This window comes from Epinephelus moara, chromosome 9 (genome assembly GCF_006386435.1).
Source record: "Epinephelus moara isolate mb chromosome 9, YSFRI_EMoa_1.0, whole genome shotgun sequence".
In the NCBI taxonomy this organism is placed as follows: Eukaryota; Metazoa; Chordata; class Actinopteri; order Perciformes; family Serranidae; genus Epinephelus; species Epinephelus moara.
This window is the reverse complement of record NC_065514.1, coordinates 18,635,174-18,656,997: the sequence shown is the minus strand read 5'-3', so window position 1 is coordinate 18,656,997 and position 21,824 is coordinate 18,635,174. Positions and strand designations below refer to the sequence as shown.

Genomic DNA, 21,824 nt, shown 5'->3' with positions numbered 1-21,824 from the left:
CTCTGGCTGCAGGTAGTGACCCTGAACCTTGACCTCCAACCTCGGCCTCCATCAGTCTGACAATACGCACTCTGACAAAACACAGATGTGCAAACACGGCAGTGCTGCTTACGAAATGGCAGTGTAAAGCCTCTGAATAGCTGATCTTTCTAGTGTTAGTGAACAAACTAACTAACTAAATTTTTATTCTGTTCTAAAGGACATAAAAAGATCAATAAAGACATTAAAATCCAGAATTATAATTTATCTTTTTATTTTCTCACAACAACAATAACAGCATGTTGCATTTGTTCACTCATTAAATTTACAGAAGTGGTCAGGAAAGCTGCATGGATTCACACAATCATCCATCCGTCCTTCCTTTATCAAACTGACGATGTTAGAGGTACAGCTGACATGAGCCCTGTCCAAAACCAACCCTCAGACCATACACAGACAAAGGTGCCAAAACCAGCATCCTTAATGCTGGTGTCTGCGCCCGAGAGATTTAAACCTTTTAAAGTATCATTAATGTATCAGCTGTCACAAGAAGTCTGGCTGTTCTTGGACAGAGCCCATGACTTTGGAAGGGAGCTGCCTCACCAAGTCCAGAAGAATAACCTGCTGCCATGTTTTGCAGGCTCCAGTTTACCCTCGATGGGTGGGTTGGCCTCTGGACGTGGTCTAGAATGGTAGGGGTTCTCAGGGAGGGCCCGCGTGGTCGCCACTTTGGTCACCTAAGACAGAAGAGGAACATGGATGGCATTAGTTTTCAGGTTCAGTTTTAATGATGCAGTGTTTTACAGGGCTTGATTCTTCTTGAAAGTGTACTTGTTATTTTTCATTTTTCCCCTGCTCTTTTTTCCTTCGTTGCAATTTCTTCATGACTTCTGGATCAAACCCGTCTTTCCTTAATTCTCTCTCTGACATGTCCTTGTCTCACTCACAGCCTGAATGTGTAACTCTCTTTCCTTAGTTTACTCCCACTATTTCAAACAGAAGTTGTTTCATTTGTTATACAGCGGAGATGCCAGAGGAAACCTGGACGTGTCTCAAAGTAATCTGATGTCAGATTTCTGTTCTTTTGTTTCCCTGCTCATGCGATTTGATTCCATGAACAACAGCTCAGCTTGACAAGTGCAAAATGGCCAGAAAGTTGATTACAGCCATTCACAGATTCCCAGGTTTGTCCAAGTGTCTTTCAAAGACCACAGACATAAATGTCCAAAAAGCTATTGTCAAGATCAGTTTTTGGTCTTGTTTTGATTGCTGCTACCTAATTAGTGCTCGCCAGCCAGTTACACAAGCCCCTTAGAAATGGCAATTTTATGAGAAGAAAAACCAAAGCAACATAGAATACATGATTTGCCTGCTCACAACTGTAGCTGAATGAGAGCACTACGCAGATGCAATCAGAGCCTCTTGCACAGCCCATAATCAGCCAGAATGGAGCCCATCAACTGAGCTGTTCACGTTGTGAATGCAGTCAATCCCTCACAAGTCTCACCTTAGACAGGTCTCCCAGCTCAGGTCTCTGCCACCCCAGCTTATCAAGGACGCAGCTGTCGAAGGCTTGCTGCTTCTGACGGCAGCGGCGCAATTCTCCCAAGTTTGAATAATCCAGACAGGTCCAGTACTCTGTGAAGGACTCGGCACAGTTTCCCTTGATTTGCCTGCGAAGTACAGTGAAACAAGAGATTTTAGCACAATCAGATATGCAAGAATAAGATTGAAAAAGTCCAGAAAACTCGGTTCCTGTGCATGAACTGGAACTCCTCTCCTTAAACATGCTAAAAAATAAATGTTTACAAAGATATAGTGAGTCTGGAGAGAGAATGAGACAGATATGAGACAGACAGTGTTTTATGGTATTGTTAAAATGTACTGAAAATATCCAAAAAGAACCGACACACGCACTGAAATCATTCTACCAGTCCCTCCAGGATTTTGCAAGCTGTTTTCTTTGCGAATGTTGCGGCCTGATTTGGCTGCACAAACAGTTGCAAAGCTGTCTTAGATTCAGAGCCTGTTATTATGAGCATTCAGTGTTTCCCACAGAATTAGAATCTATGTGTAATGGTGGTGGATGGGAGGGTGGTAGCAAGAGCTAATCAGTGACGATCAGTTCGATGCAGCGCTGAAAGAACGTCTCCTTAGACTGGTCTCCTCCTGCTCTCTCTGCCCAGTTAGCACAAGCTAACACAGCAGCAGCAGTAGCTAACATCCAACTCCAAGCCGTTTAATGGTCCCAACAACCTTACATCACCAAAACGGCTCAACTCTGTCATCAAACCCATTAATAAATGTTGGGTAACATTAGCCGTGCAACGCTAACAGTTAGCCCTGTTACTGTGTGTGTGACTGTCACAGGTGCACCAGTAGTCTCATGATAAACAGAGAGACAGCATGGCATGGAGGGCCTGAGTAAATCAATATGCTGCACGCAGCACTACAATTAAATGAGATTAAACCCGTTTCAGATGGTCAAATTTGTGGTAAAGTTGCCGTCATAGGACAACTTTGCAAGATTGTGCAGAATTCACAGGGATTGGCTGAATTTGTGTTGATTGTTGCAATCACAGCACCTGGAGGGACCGTTTTACCATGTTTTATACTCAAACAACAAATAAAATTAGCAGCACTATGCACTTTTTGTTTGCAAAGAATTAATAACATAGCTAATACGTTATGTAAACATATGAAAATCAAATCTGCATTAACGTGAAGGAAAGATTGTCTTCGAAATGCTTGCTGGAGTGTCTGGGTCACTGTAGATGAGGACAAGGGATCACTGGCATCTGGGTTTGCCTGTTACACAACCATTCAGTAAGCAAAGGAAAACCCAGACTGTTACTAAATCTAGTTGGTGCTGAACATTATTTACTGTGAGTTGTGAAACATGATTTTCTAGAATTCTAGAATTTAACAGTGGTTTAATGTGAAACCGGTAACTGTTTCATCCCTATTTATAAACACATCCCAGTTCATCCTATGTGCCTAAAACTGCTCAGATTCAAAATTCACAATCTAATGTAGTCAAAACTTCAATTAAATTGTGCTTTATGACTTATCGGTATTAGTCAAAAGATTTCAGAGGTTTCTGTAACAAGAACTTTCTGAACTGGTGGCGTGAACGAGGTGCTCCTAAAAAGGTGTCTGGCAGTTGCCAGAAGCACCTAAGAATTAAACCAGGTCCTGGGTGCAATTACAGCTTTTCTCAAATCTTTCCTCATTATAATAATTACAGGTATTTCTCTTTCACAGTAACTCTCAGTTTATCTTTGAGGTCAGAGTGTCGGTGGCTTGTTTCAGCTTTAGAATTAGAGGTCATGTGTTTCTTGAGAACCAGAAACGCTTTCTGTTTGAGACACGCGGACAAACATACAAAAGCACCTTATAGTTGCTGCGTCGGCATCAGGATATAACCAAGGCTCAGTCAAAAACTGTCAGTAAACACAGACACAGCAGTTAAGAGTGAAAAGGCCCAGACCACTTCCTCAAATAGCCCCTGAAGGCAGTTTTATGGACAATAAACTCGGTACTTATTCATGTTTTAAAATTAACAAGCCTTTTTGTCTACTGATCGTTGTTTTAAAAAAGTGGCACAGAAAAACGGCATAAAGGTGTTCACTGCATCATACTTGAGTCACAATTTATTTGCATATATTTCAAGATAACATGCATTTGTGGAGAACTTGGAAAAGAGAGAAACAACAAACTGTTATAGTAGATTTTTACAAGATGGAAATTAACATAAAGTAAAATGAAAATAATAAAAAGCTTTGTGGGACTAAATACTGATTCAATAAGATATTAACAAGATTAATATATGGAAAATAACTTTTGAGACATCAGGCAACATACCAAGAAACTTCATGTACTTGAAAGATTGATCAAAAATCTGTTGTTGGTAATTCTACTTTCTTAAAAATCCAGTCTTGTCATGGTGTGAAGAATAAATTCACCATAAAACGTTGAAGGAGATGTCCTTTACCATCAAACCCTCCCATTTATATAGGTATGTATGGGTTTACCCAAAACCTCTCCACTCTGCAGGATTTTATTCTGATGTTTATGTGTGAAAAATGCCTTATCCTTTATTTTACTAGTCTTTTTTTTTTTTTTTTTCTTGGGTTCATATTCACAAAACAAACAAGTTGTCTGCAAATGAATCTAATCTTATCTAAGTCTCTGTTAAAATACATTGCAGCATAATGATGCCATATGCACCATTTTCACCCAGATTTCTTAAATGTCTTAAAGATGACAACAACAAAATCACAATCCAGCACTCAGTATTGCATGTAAATTAATGGAGGAATAAAGTTTTGTAAACATCAGTGCCAAGTTTGGTTCAGAATTAAAACGTTATCTTCAATCCCACTCTTCTTTTTCTGTAAAACCTGTTCAGTCACCTCGTTCCCAGATGGTCACTGAATTTTCACCAGTGTTCTCTCTTCTACCCTTGCACACATCACTTTAGTTAAACAGCAAACCATTCTACTTGAACATCGAAGACTGGTATCCACATCCCACTTTCGCCAAAAGCCAATGGAATGAAATGCATATTAGCAGGACAAGTAACAGGAAACTGTGTAAACTTAACAACTGTAACCCCTGAAAGAACAACTATCCAACAGCAGTATCTGCAACCTCAGAGCACATTTTCTGCCCACATGTCCATCACAGAGGAAGAAATGTAAAAACTCTTGACCGCAAACCTCTTTTGACCAAGGTTTCAAATGGACTCTCAAAGCTAGGCAACCTCCAGCTGGCTCCAGAGTACAGCCACGTCTTCAATCACTCGCTGACCACAAGCACACGGTTCAGTTTTACAGATGACACCCCTGTGGCAGCCTTCATCTCTTTATTCTGCCAAGTCACTAGGTGTTTAGCCACTTTACTGTTACCAACGTTTCTGATTAGTTAACTCTTTTTTGGTACTCCAGAAAAAAAAAACAGACAATGTGTACACCTTTCTGAAACACCATTTCAAACATTGTGTCTATGAATACCAGAAGAATTTGGCACCAAAAAGATAAAAAAAAACCTGTGTGTGACTTACCTAAAGAAGTTGAGTGCGCACTCATTGACTTTTCTCCCTTCGTCTAGACATTTTCTGGGATCCTTTTCCTCCCAACGACAGAGCATGAACTCCTTGTTTGGTTTGTCACATTGGGAGCCAAAATGGTGGGCAGCTGCCTTCAGCACCGCAGAAGACACATTTATCTAGACGGAAACATAAAAAAACATTGAGTCTTGGTAAGAATTAGTATATAAGAAATATAGGACCACCAAGATATAATTTTTTTAGGTACAGGATTTTTTTGGTAGCTTGACACGTGTTGATATTAGTGAACCCATTAAAAGAGCCAAAAGAAAGCGTTTGATCAAAGATGATGGCTCAACTTATAGGAAAGTGTTAGGATCATTTCAAAAGTGAAAACTTCCCCCTTGAACATGTCATTTTCAGCCTGCTCTTGTATATTATTAATTGAACTTGTATCTTTAAAAAAACAGACTTAGTGATGTAGGAGTCAGCTAGGACTTTTTATAGAGCACAACCACCAGGACAGGGATGTTTCCAGGTGAACTGCATTGATCTCTACTGGTAATGTAGCACAAAAGTGATGAAAACACTTTGCATTTCTTTAAAAGAAAAGAAAATTATCTGTGAGGGCATAAGTAAAAGAACAAATATACTTCAAATATAAAATAGCACTAGAAAGTTGATAGTAGAAAGGTGAAAGTCTTGTGCATTACAGTGTAATTCTTCAAATACTTATATACTGAATTTAAAAGAAACTTGTACCTGCACGCACAGGCATGTCATAATAAGTATTGGAGAGAGACAAGCTGCTGCCAGCTGACACTTGACTTCCAAGGACAAGTTCAACTGTTGCTGACATAAACAGGGCAGAGGTTTGTTTTGGGGCAGCCATTGTACAGTTATTGTCACCACTGGGGCGAATTAAAAAGATAATGAGGGCAATAAAGATGCAATACAACGTTAACTATGGTTAACAGCCAATGAGTTCTTGCATATTGTGGTTCCTCTCATGCTATTTAAGGTTGCTAATGTGGATATCATAAAGACATTAACCAGCTTCAGTTGCATACAGACATAACGTTATTTGCTTATTGAATTATGAATAATCTAGGTTATCTTACTAACGTTCGGTACCGTGAAGGCAGGTAACGCAGGTGGAAAAAGTTATAAGCTACTCTACTGGGTGCATCTTGAACCATACAGCAGTTAGCATCAGCTAGCTAGTTAGCTAGCATGTTCTGTCATACTCCGTTTTGTAATTTAAGCGAAACAATAACGGCTGCTCACCTCATCGACGTTCAGCTCCTGCAGCGAGGGAACCTCCACGGTTGTGGGCATGGCTTCGTGTCTGTACAATAACACAAACACAGAGTCTCAAATGAAAAACATTCAAGGTCCTCGTCTGGCTCCAGGACGAGCGACGAGGCCGGAGAAGGTCAGTTTACTGCGCCTGCGGTTCTCGGCTGGGAGGCGCGTTCTGATGACGTATGCAAATGCGTAACTTGAGCTCACGCATGCGCACTGGTGGAGCTGTAAAAGAGAATTTGGATCGATTTGTCATTTGTTTCGTCAAGTTTCATTTCGGAAAGTGTTAAAATGGTAAAACTGTGATAATGTATCTCTCTGCTCCTTACACTGAACAGTTTAAACTGCAGCCTCGCTTTGACTCTCCGTTGCCACGTTGCCATAGTAACGGTACACTTGCCTGTTGTGCAGTCTTGCCCAGCTGATATGAAACCCACGGTTTGTGTGCTTGTTGGTTTATTTAAAGAAGAAAGGGTGCTGGAAAGTACATTTGGTAATGGAGCTAATTGGAAGCAGTTACAAAGGAGAGACAAAAAATGGCAGGTAAATATGGGGTAAAGTTACGACGTCAGGTAAGATGAGACATAAGGTTAATAAGCCAGTCACTAAACATGTTATTGCATTGTTACTACAAATGTGCTTTACATAAAACAATCATTTCTATTAGTCTTAGATAGCAAATCAAATCAAATATTTGACTTATAATCAAAATATTTTCACTATACACTTTAATTTTTCTGAGAAAGGGGTTTGAGCAGGTTTTGAATGGGCCTAATGCAGTCAGGTAAAATAGGACAAAAAAAAAAAGCTAAATGGGATATTTTTCTGAAGTTAATTCAGCATGTTTTTGGGCTGCCAGGTGCCATAAAATTTTGAGTTATGCTATTGTGTGCCACCCTGGAAGATGATGCAGTGAGTCCATGTCAACCACAATAGTCCAGAATGAGCCATCACTGGTAAAAATACTGTTAAAAATATGTTATGTATCATCTATATTAGAGCCTGCATTCTCTCTGTGCACAGTTTTGTTCTGGGATACTACCAGTACATATTGAAACTATACTTGAACTTAAGTAGACCAGAGATTATGTCATTACTGTGAGCTTGGTGATGTAGAGAGTGAAGAAGGAAACACACAACTTATACACAGTAGCAGGCTCTTGCTTATAAAGCATCATACTTGCAGGTATACAGTCTTTCTCTCTCTCCCTCTTTCTGTCTTTCTTGCTCTTGACTCTCTCCTGTCTGTCCTACACTTATTCTTAACACTTATCTATTTAATTTGCTTATTTTCCATTTGTATTAGGTATTTATTTGGTTATGCCAATGTTTTGTGTTGAATTGTTAACTTTATATTTGTCATTTATTTTGTTTTGTGTCAGCGTGATGGCACTTGAAAAAATGTCATTCTTTAAATGTGTCTAAATAATCCCATAAGAGGTGGGTCATGTTGAAATGGCCAGACACGAAAGTAAATATTTCATTCATTCATCTGGTAGCCTACACACACGTAAGCACACATGCATGTCCATTTTAGACAATATAGCACCAAGGAGACAGGCAGTAAAAGAACAGGGAAAGCATGGCAAAAATATTGGATGATTTTTTTTTAATAAACAGCCACGTTATTTTTAATTATCAAATGAAATAATGACTTATCTTATAAATAGATTTAATCATTTAAACAAACAAACAAACATGACCCATTTTACCTTACCAGCAGTCCCATTTTGCATGAACATGTAATTGGAGCGAGGTAAGGGTTCTTGATGTGTTTGAAGGTCGAACGTTTTTATTTTACTTGGCAACATATTTTCTTAGTTTAAACTTAACAAGTTCTAACACTCAACGTAGTCCTCAGTATTAGGTGGTTTTCTTGGTGATCTACCTAAAAGTGTCCCATTTATCACACCTCATAACTCTAAAGAAAGCAGGATATAGACACCCAAATGAATAAAGTCACACTGTTGGTTTCAAGCACTGTGTGACCATCTCGTCTCTCCCTCAGGATGGATGGAAAAGGAAAGTACACCTTCCCCACAGACACCAAGTATGAGGGAGAGATGAAAGATGGGATGTTTCATGGTAAAGGAGTGCTTCACTTTCCCAATGGAAGTAAATATGAGGCCACCTGGGAGCACGGCAAAGCTAAACAGGTGAGGAGGGGCGTGTGTGTGTGTCCCTGCATGCGTGTCAGAATATATGCATCCACATGCATGACTGCGTGTTTCACATTGGTTATAGTTGATGATACATCTGGTCCCTTTTAGCAATCACTCACCATTATTGTCGTAGTTATTAGGTTTCTCTCCTCTTTTCCCTGCGTGAAGCTGCAGTCCCTCCTGCTCTGAAGCAATCTTTCATGGGCTTTTGCCACAACAGCGATCACTCCAATTATTATCATCATTTCAGCTGCGGTTCATTTGAAATGATAGCAGTTCTGAAGCATGACAAACCTTAGCCCAGACTTCCCTGCACCTGCATCCATGCCAGCCCGAGAAAACCTTCGAACATTCAAAACAGATCTAAACCAGCCGATAACCACAAGAAATTCAAACTCAGGGAATTATATCTGGTCACCTATAGCTTGTTCTGCAACTTGCGCCTCTCCCTTCAAACAATGCCTCTCAGCCTGGGAGTCCCTGAACAGATGGGTTTTCCCTTTTTAATAACCAAATAAAACAAGCATTATCCTAAAAGATTGAGATCCACTGTGTATGTTAATTTGGATATTTAGAATTCTAAATCTTGTGGATGAGGTGTAAATGCCTCTGCAACTACAATATTTAAACTTTATGAAACAGTAGGAACAAACACAACAAATATGAAATTAACAGTAACCTCTAATTATGTCTGGTGCAGAAACACAGATGATAACAGAGCTTAGATTTAACACATCATAGCAGGAGAAGCACATCTGTAATTAATAACATTAATCAAGGCTGCATCCCACAGGTGTTCAGGACTGTTCATGCTTTAGATGAACCTGTGCTGCAACGACGAGTCTAGATATCTGCTGTCTGTCTTTCACTGAATGTGATCCCCCACCAAATATGCACCCCTCAAAATGGCATGAATTAATGCCATTTCCATGATTGCATAATTATACTGTTGACCTTGATGTGAAGGTTGTTATGTGCCCAGATTTTGCAAAATTGCAGAACAATGTATGTTTATTTTTCAATTCCAATAACAGTGCTATCATTCCTTACACACACACACACACATATACACAGTGTGTCAGTTCACCCAGAATACCAAAAGACATATTTTTCCACTTTCCCATAGTGGTATCTTTGTAGACAGCTTTGGTTTTATGAGGTTTTGAGATATCTATCTCTAAGGTTTCCGCCTCAGCCCAGAGACAATGGAGGAAAATGTAAATTCTTTTGTGGTGCTTAAAGCACTGAAAAGTGACATTTGAAAACCTCAGCAGCAACTTATCTCTGCAGAAACCGTGTCTGGGGTACGGAGGATAACCCCCAGACCTTGCTTTCAACAGTTTTCACTGGGACAACTTTCTGCCAAAATAATAGCCCCAAGGAAAACTGCCAACAGTGAGGTCTGTGGATGATCTTGAGTAACATTGTTCCCACTGTTGAGTTTTTCAAATGTAATTTTTTCACTGCTTTGAGGAGCACAAATTACCTCCATTGTACATGGTTGTATCACAAAAATTTTAACTATCTGCATAGCCAGAATCCAGAGGTAAATGGAAATTCTCAATTCTTAAAACTCAGTTGAGCCAATAAAATGTCATCATCATTGTGCTTCCTTACAAGGGGTCATTCACCTTTGCTGACGGTCTGCAGTACCAGGAGAAGGACTGGTACTACTGTGATGGATACGACAGGCGCTTCTACAGTGAGAGGTGCAATGGGCTCAGACCTGCAGGTTGGAATTTATTTATATGCTGATTTGGTCAGACAGAAGTGGTTTCTGCTCCCTCCTTCTTCCCACTTCCAAACACAGTGATATTCTTTTGCTTAAAAATATAATGAGCTTCGCCAACAATTAAAACACGATTAATACACTGCTCAAAAAATTAAGGGAACACTTAAATCACACATCAGATCTTGATGAACAAATTATTCAAGTTGAAAATCTTTACTGATGTACATTGTACAATTTATTGAGAACAAAATGATGCAACAAAGGTCAATGGAAACCAAAATCATCGACCCACTGAGGGCTGGATTCAAAATCACACTGAAAATCAAAGTAGAAAAATTGAAACTGGCAACTCATAATGTTACTCAGTAGTGTGTATGGCCCCCGCGTGCCTGTATGCACTCCTCTCAATATCTGGGCATGCTCCTGATGGTGTCCGGATGGTGTCGTGGGGTATCTCCTCCCACACCTGGATCAGGGCATCAGTGAGCTCCTGACGTGCTCACTTGGATTTAGGTAAGGGAAACGAGAGGGCCAGTCAATGGCATCAATGCCTTCATCATCCAGGAACTGCCTACACACTCAGGCCACATGAGGCCGGGCATTGTCCTGCACCAGGAGGAACCCAGGGCGCGCTGCATCAGCGTAAGGTCTGACAATCACTCTGAGGATTTCATCCTGGTACCTTATAGCAGTCAGGGTACCGTTGGTCTTGGGGGTTGTCTTGCAGTTGCCTCTCCATTGCACCTGTTGCCACTTTCATTCACACTAAAGCAGGTGAAACTGATTCACAGTCACTTGTGCTTCCTAAATGGACAGATTGATATCCCTGAAGTTTAACTGATTTGGTGTTATACTGTGACGATGAAATATTCTTGTGATTTTTTTTGAGCAGTGTACATTGAAACTGGAAGCATTTGTGAGTTTCATCCCAAAACATTAACTTGATGAGCATTCATTTACAAACCAAAAAACAGAAATTAAGAAGCTGCTCAGTGTGATCATAGATTCACTTTCTGTATTGTTGTACTGAATGACTGTCTCACAAAGCAGGGTAACTAATCTGGCTTAATATCTTTTGGAGTTAAATTTGGATGGCTCTTTTTATTTAAGTCCATGTTCAAGATTTTAAACACTAACTTATTTAGTATAACTGTTTTGAGTCATGGCCTATGTCCATTACTCTCCTTTACACATATGACTCATTAGAAAGGGCTGAGATTTGAACACAAAAATCCTAATACTAAGGACTTGTGTTAGTAATTATAAACCACACTAAGATCGCTGTTTAATACAGACTAACTGTTTTTTTCATGCAGGAGAATCTCAGCTAACTGATCTGCATCCGCCACGCGTCATTCCTGATGGATGTTACGATTGTGGAGACGGATTTTATGACCCCAATACCAGAGTAGTCACTTCCTACACTGGCAGATTTCTCAGGAATGCAGGTGAGACAGAAAATATCCTGTTATTTTTACTGTATTCCTAAAATATAGATACCTTCCAGTCTGGATATGTTTTATAATTTGTGTACTTAATGTGAGTCGGACAAAAGCACCACAATTCAGATATGAAGCTCACAAATCACTACATGTCTATCATAATCCAGATCGCACCTCAGTCTCTCACTGCTTACTTCGCTCCAGTTTGTGCACATTTTTTTCCCCACTAATTTGAGGCCAAATTGGCTCCATCTGAATGTTGAGTAATATCCAGGCATCTTAGCCTGTTGTGCCAAGGAAAATGAGAAAGATGAAAGTCAAGAGCAAACACAAATTTCCATTTCAAATTAAGTATACACAGTATTAAGTCCAACGAAGCACCTTGTCAGTGATAGATTGCCGTATGGTAAATGAATTTATAGTGACTTAATAAAGCAGCACCACTGATCAAAATCCCAGTGATCAAGTTGCTTTTTTAACCTGCTAACAGAGCATGCTGTAATGTGAGAGATGAACACACAGCTCCAGGATAGAGTGGATAGTGTAATGTTTATTTTTTGCTGTTGTTGTTGATCGCACATCCATCATGATGACATACCTGAGCAAAGTTTTCCAGTTCCTTAGGCTGAGTTGAACCAACACGTATATATTGTAAGATTAGTTTCAATCTGAGTTTAGCAGAACTAGGTTTAAAATAAGTAAGTCCAGATTTAAAATTAAGCAGAGCTCTGTTGCACAAAACTAATATAGTGTTTAAGTACTATGGAGATGTTTGCTCACACTTATTCAAATAAAAAATGCTGTTGGAAAATGTAAGTTATAAAAGAGGCGTAATAAAAGAGGGGGGAAAACTGTCTCAGCCAAACACTTTTGGCTGCTCTGTATTCCTTGTTGTTATATGTGTTATATTGTTTGCTAGCCAGCTAAACAGTTAGTTAGCCTGAAGTTACTCATGATGGCTTGGAAGAGAAGCTTTGATTCTCTTCTGCCAACAGTGGAGTTGTGTGGATCAAACAGGTCCCCTCCATCCTCTGGAAACATCCAGTGACACAAAATCTTACCAGGAATTGGAGCATTGGTGTTACAGCTGCATTTCTTTCATTGTCATGTTTGACAGATGGTTCAGTCTTCTTGTTCAGCTCCATAACAGTTTCCGTTGTGAACTGATTTCTTAAAATTCCTTGATGAAACTCAATTGGGTTGAGACTAAATATTAGTTTTCTGCAAGGAACCTGATTATATTGCTCAGTACATCTCGAAAAGGCAGCCATTTCAAAAGTTAAACCTCCTCAAGCATGTATTTAAAGTTAATGCTGGATCACAACTTAAATTGAAGTTTAGTTTGGTGCAACAGAATTTAATTTAATCCTGGTTAAGAGTAAAAGCTAAACTGACACTTAAAGGGAGGTTTAAATTTAAACTTTCTTCATTTTAAGATAGTTTTAAAGGTGCAGTGTATAAGATTTAGGAGAATTTAGTGGCATCTATAGCAATGAGTACTGCAGATTGCAACCAGCTGAAACTCCTCCATGTTACAAATCCTTCAGTGTTCATTGTTCAGGAGCTTTTTACTTATTTGCAGAGGTCTCTTCCTCTCAAACACAAACAGACCATGTAATTAAAACCAGTAAAAACACTGAATAGAGCAATTTTACATTTAAAAAAAATCAGTGTTTTCTGACACTGCTCATCACAAAGGGGCTTCTAACTATAGTGGTCAATGCAAAAATGTGAATGGCCATAGAGCTAGTGTTTGGTTTGTATGTTCAGGGCTACTGTAGAAACATGGCAGTGCAACATGGCAATATCCGCAGACGAGGACATGCTCCCTATGTAGATGTTTACTTACTCTAACGTGACAAAAACATAGCGATCCCTTTTTTCAGGTGATTTTACACTAAAGAAAACATACTTATTATATAATATTCCATTTCTGCCAATATATCTCCATAAAGTCAACACACTGGACCTTTAATAAGATTTAATAAGCCTTGGTGTAGACTCCTTATTTAAATGCTCCAATAATTGTTCCAAATACAGTAGTTATTCAAGGACAGAAATGCCTAGTTAAGCCTGTACCTTTAAAAGTTAAAAGCCATATAATCAGTCATGTGAGCACTGAGGGAACCATTGTTGCTGCCTTGTCGTACAAGATAGTAGCTCTGTGTAAAATTACATCTACTTTTCAACAACTCTACATTTCTGAGGACAGGCCATAGAGAAATCCTTACTGGAAATACTTTAAAAATATACCAAAGCTCTTGTATTGAATTTGTCCCAGGCAGGACCCTTTGTCTTTGCCCATTTTCTTTAAATAGCTGTATCTCTGAGAGCACACAGTGTGGCCATATGGGAAGGATCTGATAGCAATGAACCTATGGAGTGATGTTAAATGGATTATCCCTGGATTCTCTGATGGAAGATTATTGCTACAAGTCATCTGATAAGCACGCTTCTATAGGCTATTGCAGTCATTTCAAAACTTTTTTTTCCCCCCGTTTTTTGTTATTTGTCAAAAGTGGAAAATTCAAGACACATTTTTTCCACTGAACGGGTGCCCAGTTTTGGAACTCCTGATTTGAAGTGAATGCGGTCTGTCAGGTGTCCAGATAGGAATTCCCAAATTCTGACATCCTCCGCTCGTCATGTCTCCTGTGATTTTACATCACTGGACAACATTGTGAAATAGGCAGCAGGTTGTGATAACAGTCTCTAAATATATGGCATTTGGCTTGCTAAAGGTTAGTCCAGTTTTTCTGTTGTGCATCAAAGGTGTTTGACACTACTGTTTTTTTGGACACTTGCTGTACAGTACCTTTAATTATGTGCATGAGGCTGTTGCACAATCATGCAGGACTCTTGTAGCTTTGCTTTTAATGGCAGAAATGCAGAAAGCAGTTGAATCAGACAATATTTTGGTCAGAAACCAGACACAGTGCAGCGTCAATGTCTGGATCCTCATCCTCAAATGCAGAAATGTGTCGAGATATGAGTCCTGGCAGACTTTAAAGTTTGACTCACAAGCTCCCTAAGGTATAAATTTATTTTGGGGGGCAGAATATTTGTATTCAGATGAGCTACTTGCAACATAATACAGATTAGTTCCACTAGCACACACATCTCATTTACATATGTGGAGAGACAGAAGGAAACAGAGGAGAGGATCCACATCCTTGCCAGATGTCATCAGCGTGTGTAAGAAGACAAAAATATGTTTTGCAATTCTTCCCTTGATGCGGGTTGTTCATCATCATTATAGCTCTGGTATTGATCAGCGCAGTGACGGAGAGAGAGGAAGAGAACAAGAGGAAGAATTTTTTTTTGGAAGCCGAGATGAAAAAGAAGAGGAACTGAACACTTTCCAACAATACTCTGATTCTGTTTTGATTTAGATAAATATGGAGTCAAACAGGAACCATTTAATTGATGTCTGCCTTTTTATGGGAGTGTTTATGTGCAAGTGTGTGGAGGGATGTGTTGTGTGTATGTGGCTTGTGCTGTATATCACACACACCTCCTCTGTGCACGCTCCCTTTTGTCTTGGTGTACAATTCTTGAGAGGAATGCTCCCGTATCCTGTATGGATTTATTTTTCAACCCTGGGAGGTGAAGGCACATTTGTCAGAGTGGGTGTGAAGACAGAATTTATTGCCTCATGGCTTCCGCCCAGGATGAGGACTGCGAGGATGACGGGACACAGGGAAGACCCGCCCTCCCAGAGGGGACGTTTGCTGCGGCAAGGAAAGAGGAAGGAGCTCCCCGTGTAGCCATTACAACTGATGGATGTAGGACTAGGAGGGACTGAGCCTGTGAAGCCTCGTATCAAGAAAAGTTGCAAAAATGATGCGTATGGAACTGGTTTAAACTGCAGATGATTCAAGTTTTACCCCCCTGAACTGATCGTCGTTGCTAGGAAATATCAGGCTAAACTCCACTCACTGGCCAAATCTGACCTATTGCAAAGTCCTGCCCTCCTTAGTTACTGTTGCTAACTTGGACAAACAGTCCTTCCTGGCATGGTGCCAGGTAGCAAAACAATAGGATCTGTTGCTAATATTCCCCAAGAGCTTCTAGATTATTTTTGGAGTTGAACCGATTTCTTGTCATCAAGGAGCTGCCGATACGCCTGCGTGTGGAGAGATATGTTGAGAATAGTGGTACACCGTGAAGAAATGAAGGATGATGGAGGAGCTGGAGGGTGGTGAGAGTAATGTCAGTAGGGATTGTTAAGTGAGAACCACCCGTTGCAGATGAGTCTGGAGGGTTCAAACATAAGATGCAACATCCCTGAAACATCCATACTCCAGGCTACTGATACATTACCTTGTACAACTACTCCAAAACTTAAAGGAGACAGTTCACTCCAAAATCAAAAGTACATATTTTCCCTCCTACCTGTAGAGCTATTTATCAATCTAGATTGTTTTGGTGTGAGTTACAGAGTGTTGGAGGTATCAGCTGTAGAGATGTCTGCCTTCTCTCCAGTAATCATGACCCAGTTGCTCAAGATAATCCACAGACATGTTGTGAGCAGTTTCACGTAGGAACCTTATTTCTTTCTACCGAACCACATCCACCAACTGTATCACTACGCAGAAGGAAGTGATCATCTACTGCTAGCTCATCTAGAAACACTGAGCTAGCAAACATTACGGCTCAGCCAAGGAGGACACCATTAATGTTTACATCTTGTGCAGTCAGTAGCATGAGCCTCTCGTCCATGAGTAGATGCACACTTCCTTCTGATACAGTTGGCAGGTGTAGTTCAGTAGAAATAAAATAGTTCCTACATGAAACTGCTTACAAAAAGGTCTTTATAGTATCTTGCACAAGGCAGTCATAATTCCTGGAAAGAGACATGAGTGTTGAGGGGTTTAAACTCCAAGATCCCAAACTGCTCCCCAAATACAACTCACTTTGGATAGAGGTGTTCAGTGAATGCAACACAAACAGTACTTATAATAACAGGATAGCTAACCGTCTATGTGGCGTGCTCAGTACTTCAGAGACTAATGTACTGTAATAGATTTATCCCCATTGTAAGTGGTCCACTCAGCAAGTCCTGCAAAAATACAAGACAAATTTCTCTTTACTCGTTGGTTTTGGGCAGGGACCAGGGAGCATTTTCATGGATTAGAGAAGTCGCGACCAAAATGACCAAAATTACTCTTAAGAGAAAGGGGAGAAGTCTTTCAAACCGATACATGATGACACATGTACTCACTGGGCTGACATTGCTTCCTTTCTTCTCGTTTAGGAGTAAATTGTCTTGAAAAGCAATTTCCACTTAAGTAGTCCATTGAATTTGTTTTCTGATTAAATTTAAGAAAAGAGATCCCGTTTACTCACAGAATCATGCTTTATTTCATATCTACAATTCCAAGTTTCATTTGGGTTTACAGCCTTGGAGAGGCAGCGAGTCACATCATCATCCAAACCAATATTTCTGCGGTTGGTTTGGATGATGGATTTAGTGATTCTTAGTTGTTTTTATGAACAGTCTGAAAGAAAGTAGTCAGGCGAGGAGGCAGACAGGTTATTTGGATACAAAGTCACCTCCTGCACGACACAGAAGACGGAAAGAAAGGAATGTCTGAGTTTGTGTGTGTCAGCGAGGAGTGACTGCAGGTGGTGAAAGATGAACATTCAGGGATCACAGACTTTGTTACTGGTTATCTTCCTCCCAACCTTCTTCATGAGCGTCCAGCCTCTACTTTACTGCCACAGCAGTTAGTCATTTGGTATGATACTGCAGTTTTTCATCTCTTCAACTCATCTCTCACTAGGATGGGTGAACCAGGGACTCTGAAAAGAAGGATAAGACAACATGTCAGCGCACACTGATGAGCTGGCAGACTAATCCATACTTTTGTGCATTTTAAAAATGCAAAACACTGCCTGCTAAGCAACTGATGAAGTTCAATAATTAAGATTTGAATTTGTTTTTCAGATTTTTTTTAATCTGCATTTTTATGATGACATGAGATCATTACAACAAACATGTGCTTCCACTTTACTACCACCTCCCTGTGTCATAGTGAAGCAGCCCTGCTTAAATAAAGCAAACTACAACACAATGAAGCGATTACTGTTAAATCTGAAATACAAATCACACAATCAACAAACAACTCAAAGGGCTATTTTTGTCCCCCAAAACTTCCAGAGACACATAATTGTACTTAATTTGTCACTGCTGATGAAGATTGTTGCTTAAGTCTGAAGGTAGAATATAAAACATTTGCATTGCACTATAAAACTGTAATTAAAAAAGAATGATGGGAAAGATACATAGGCCACATCTGCACAATCAAATCTGCACCATGGTCTGATTGAGCGCATTCTGTTATTGCAAACAAACACACACACGGTCAGTTGTGTATATTCTCTCTTGGCAACAGGCAGCAACAGTCGGCAGCGGCGCAGGAGGCGGCAGCAGCTCCAGCAGGGGCCATGTGTTGCCATATTGTTTGTAGCACTTTCCTGTTTCTGGAATAACCGCTTCCCTTTGAAACTCCACACAGAAAGAGCTCCATACTGAAAACATTCCACTGCCAAGGAAAACACCTCTGGTGACCAAACCGCGGCCCCTCCCTTTGTCCCCGTCCAGCCGAGGTGTTTCACAGACAGATAAAATCAGCCGGGGCCCTGGGGAGTGGAACATATCCTCGCGCTGCCTTTCCTGAGACTCTCATTTTTCATACATCCAAAAATCGCCATAAAACAGGATTCGCATGTTAATCCTGTGAGCTGTGACAGATGGATTAATAATTTTGAAGATCAGTATCTCTCTTTCAAAGCCAGAAACCAGGAAACCGCCGCTGTTTTCTGTGATGTCATCAAGACACAAAGGCAAAGGGCTGCTCAGCTCGCAGTGAATTGGAGACAGATGACTTATACGTGTGCATTTGAGTGTTTATTTGAGCTTTCACATTTAGGTAAGTTTGATTTCACTGTGGTGCCTCCACTTGGAAACCACAAAATGTGCTTATATTAGCACAGTTGACCCTGAATAAGTCGGCTTAGTTGAGCCCCTCGTCTCAGTCGGCGGACGCAGCTCAGAGTTTGACATCACAAAATGTCACAGCTCTTCTGTTTCAGTGAATACTAAACCCAGCAGAATGCAACCATCTCTTATTCAAATCACTACGGTGATACAAGCAAGACGATTTTTGCTTTTGCTTTTGCTCATTAAGATAGTGTCTCTCTTTGTGTGTGTGTGTGCATGTGTGTGTGTTAATTCGCAGCCATTAGGCTGGAAGGAAACACTTTTCCCTCTGAGTGTATTTTAAGGATTAAGATAAACAGACTTTAACAAGGTGCCATTATCGCTTCCACACACACTCTCTCTTTCATGTGTACATTTCACAAAGGCCGCATAGGCAGGTTGTTGCAGTCCAGAAGGATGTCAACCAAAATTCTAATAAACAAGTATGTGTGTGCACTTCACTAGGTGATGATGACCTGTGGCATAAGGTTACAATGGGCCCCAGTGCACACTGTTATGACAGGCTCTTGTGCACGCTAGTTACCATATAGCTACCGCACCATATATGTAAATGACAAAAATACCAAAGAAAATAAAGAATTATTCATTTAATTGGATCATTTTTTATTATTTATCTATAGTTTATGTAGAATAAGCATATATTTTCTGACAGATTGCTACTGACTATTACAAAAAAAAGAAAATATAGCAAATGGCACCATGTTTAATTCAATATGAGTTCCTCTTTGAACACAGGCATACTTCTGAGGTGGCACTCTGACACAAGGGGTTTTCTGCCCAGCATATAAGGCAGTAGCTAAGTCCATAGGGACTTGGGTTGGGATCCAGAGGGTTGTGGTTCAAGTCCCCGTCCAGACCAAATATGGAGCATGGACTGGTAGCTGGAGAGGTGCCAGTTCGCCTACTGGGCACTACTAAGGTGCTCTTGAAGACGGCACTGAACCTCCAACTGCTCGGGGTGTCCATGGGCTGCCACCTCACACTGATATCTCTCCATTTGATGCATGTATACGTCTGGTTTGTGCGTGTGTGTGTGTGTGTGTATTTCGGGCCTGTGTGTGTATGACAACAGAGTGAAAAAAAATCAATTTATAAAGTATATCTTCTTCTTCCTGTCCCAGTCTTTCTGTGGGCCCCAGTGCAACCACCTTGCCCTCACTGTCTTGATTTAAAGGCCACAATATTCCTGAAATTATATCTAGTCAGTATCATTATTTTATTGTAATTTATTTCAGTTTAACTGCAGTATCCGAACTCACAGGAAGGATGACAAGAGTCATTAGGCAGGTCTATAAGTTAAATGTATTGACTCACAAAAAGTGGCAAATCACAAAAATACCCCTCTGTCCTCAGATTGGGGGAAATTATCTAAATATATCAGCCACCTGTGCCCTCAAATAACCCAAGGTGCCAATTACATATGACTTAAATCCCAAGATAAACGCTGCTATAGAATCTCAAGAGGGCGGAATTACAGCAAATATGAAAATGTCCCAATCTAATCATCATTAAGGCAGGTCGTGCTTTTGTGGCTAATTGAGGTCAGTCTAAACGTAACGACGCAGCAACGTATAGGCTCCAGTAATTACCTTCTCGCGCTAACAAATGCGCCACAAAGACTGTTTGCGCGGCAGCTGCCCGCGTGTCCGACGCGTTCAATTGACCTCCCGATCAGCCCAGGTAGAGAGGAGAGACAAACACCCAGAGACACAGAGGAGCGGGGTGTTTTAGACTTGAAGTGGCTGTTAGTGTTGATGCCCGGCAATTACGCACAATCAGTCCGAGAGCTGCAGACCTGCTCCGCGCGCACAATGGAGCCCCGCGCGCAGTGGAACCTGGGGGTGAGGCCCGCGTGCTGCTCAAGTGCGTGCAGCTGCGAGCGCTCCAGAGAGAAAGCTCACTTCCCCTGCAATTAGCTACTCATTTCAGTTTTAACAATGAAAAACTGGTTTATTATCAGCTCCTCTGGCAGTCGTTTCGGTTTTAAAAAAAATTGGCTACCATTTTTTTTTTTTTGGGTGAGGGGGAGGTTATTATTTATTGGTGTCTGAAGTGGCTCTGAGAAGTTATTTTCTCCTAATTGTCAGGCTTATCTTGATTTGACAAATTTACCCGAGACTTGAATGGCACTTCACTGTCGCAGCCTCACACACGAAATGACCTGTGGTTTAATTATGCAGGCTACTGGTTATTATTATTACAGTTTGTGATTTAAACGCTTTACCTTTACACCTCAGTTTGCATTTGTATTCTTTTATTTATTTAATTATAATTTAAACGTTTGGGAAAAAAAATCGATTTACTTTCACTCCACAGTGTTTTCCAATAATATGAACCAAAAAATTCTCAATTATTTCAAATGAAATCTTTCCAACAGATGATTCCGAACATGAGTGGATTCTGCGGACTTGCCGGAAAGCTTGGGATGAGGTTGTTGGCGCTGATCCTGAAAAGTCTGTTGCAACAGTTCCTGAAGAGACCAGCAATACCAAGTGACACATTTTTTACACTCCACTTTTTATCTGCATGAATAGCCCATTTAAACAGGGAATTAATTGATTTTTTTTGTCTTGTATTACATGTCTTTAGTGAAGAAGTCTAATGAACAAAAATCATCTTTTAGTGGTAAAATATATTTACTTTTTTAAATACTCCTTGGTATCGATATTGTAGGAGTTGTTACCACTGCCTATTATTTATGTTTACTGTGCTTTGTGTGTGTGTGAGAGAGAATTTAAGAGGGGTTTAAAAAGGTAAAGAGTCTGAAAATGTACAAGCACTAAGGGTCCAGTAATAATTTTAAATGTACTGTATGTTGTTTTGAGTTTACTTGAACTCCATGTGATGTTATTGGCATGCTGATTAGAGGCATTTACTATAAGAATATCACTTTCCAGGGTCAGAAGTCTACAGATAAGATTTTTGGCTGTATCTCTTACATGCACATTCACATCCTAAAATTTTTTTGCATGCAAATACAGTATAATATTCAAAATATTAAAATGGGGGTATGACCATTTATAGTCTACATGTCAGTAAATAAGATAATAAATATTTAGGCCTTATGCCGCAGAAGGTTTTCAGTGAAATGTTAAATAGTCAGAGTCATATTTTGATATCAAATGTATGAGATTCGCTGGATATGACC

At 40.1% G+C, this 21,824-nt stretch overlaps 2 protein-coding genes across 3 annotated transcripts; one reads left to right on the top strand and one right to left on the bottom strand.

The window, feature by feature from the left end:
* Nucleotides 1-236: 236 nt before the first annotated feature.
* ndufa8 (NADH:ubiquinone oxidoreductase subunit A8) lies at nt 237-6,500 on the bottom strand. Its single transcript, XM_050053244.1, has 4 exons — nt 6,317-6,500; nt 5,045-5,208; nt 1,487-1,652; nt 237-716 (listed from the first exon to the last, which is right to left on the bottom strand). The coding sequence occupies exons 1-4, from the start codon at nt 6,365-6,367 to the stop codon at nt 579-581; spliced, it is 519 nt and encodes a 172-aa protein (XP_049909201.1). The 5' UTR covers nt 6,368-6,500; the 3' UTR covers nt 237-578.
* Nucleotides 6,501-6,530: 30 nt separating this feature from the next.
* morn5 (MORN repeat containing 5) lies at nt 6,531-21,693 on the top strand. Of its 2 annotated transcripts, none has more exons than XM_050053243.1 (5): nt 6,531-6,724; nt 8,343-8,490; nt 10,117-10,228; nt 11,545-11,676; nt 21,054-21,693. In XM_050053243.1, exons 2-5 carry the CDS (start codon nt 8,344-8,346, stop codon nt 21,170-21,172), a joined length of 510 nt encoding a protein of 169 aa, XP_049909200.1. In that variant the 5' UTR covers nt 6,531-6,724; nt 8,343; the 3' UTR covers nt 21,173-21,693. The 2 variants fall into 2 exon arrangements, with proteins under 2 accessions (XP_049909200.1, XP_049909199.1); XM_050053242.1 differs by having other exon boundaries at nt 6,531-6,877.
* The last annotated feature ends 131 nt before the right edge of the window (nt 21,694-21,824 follow it).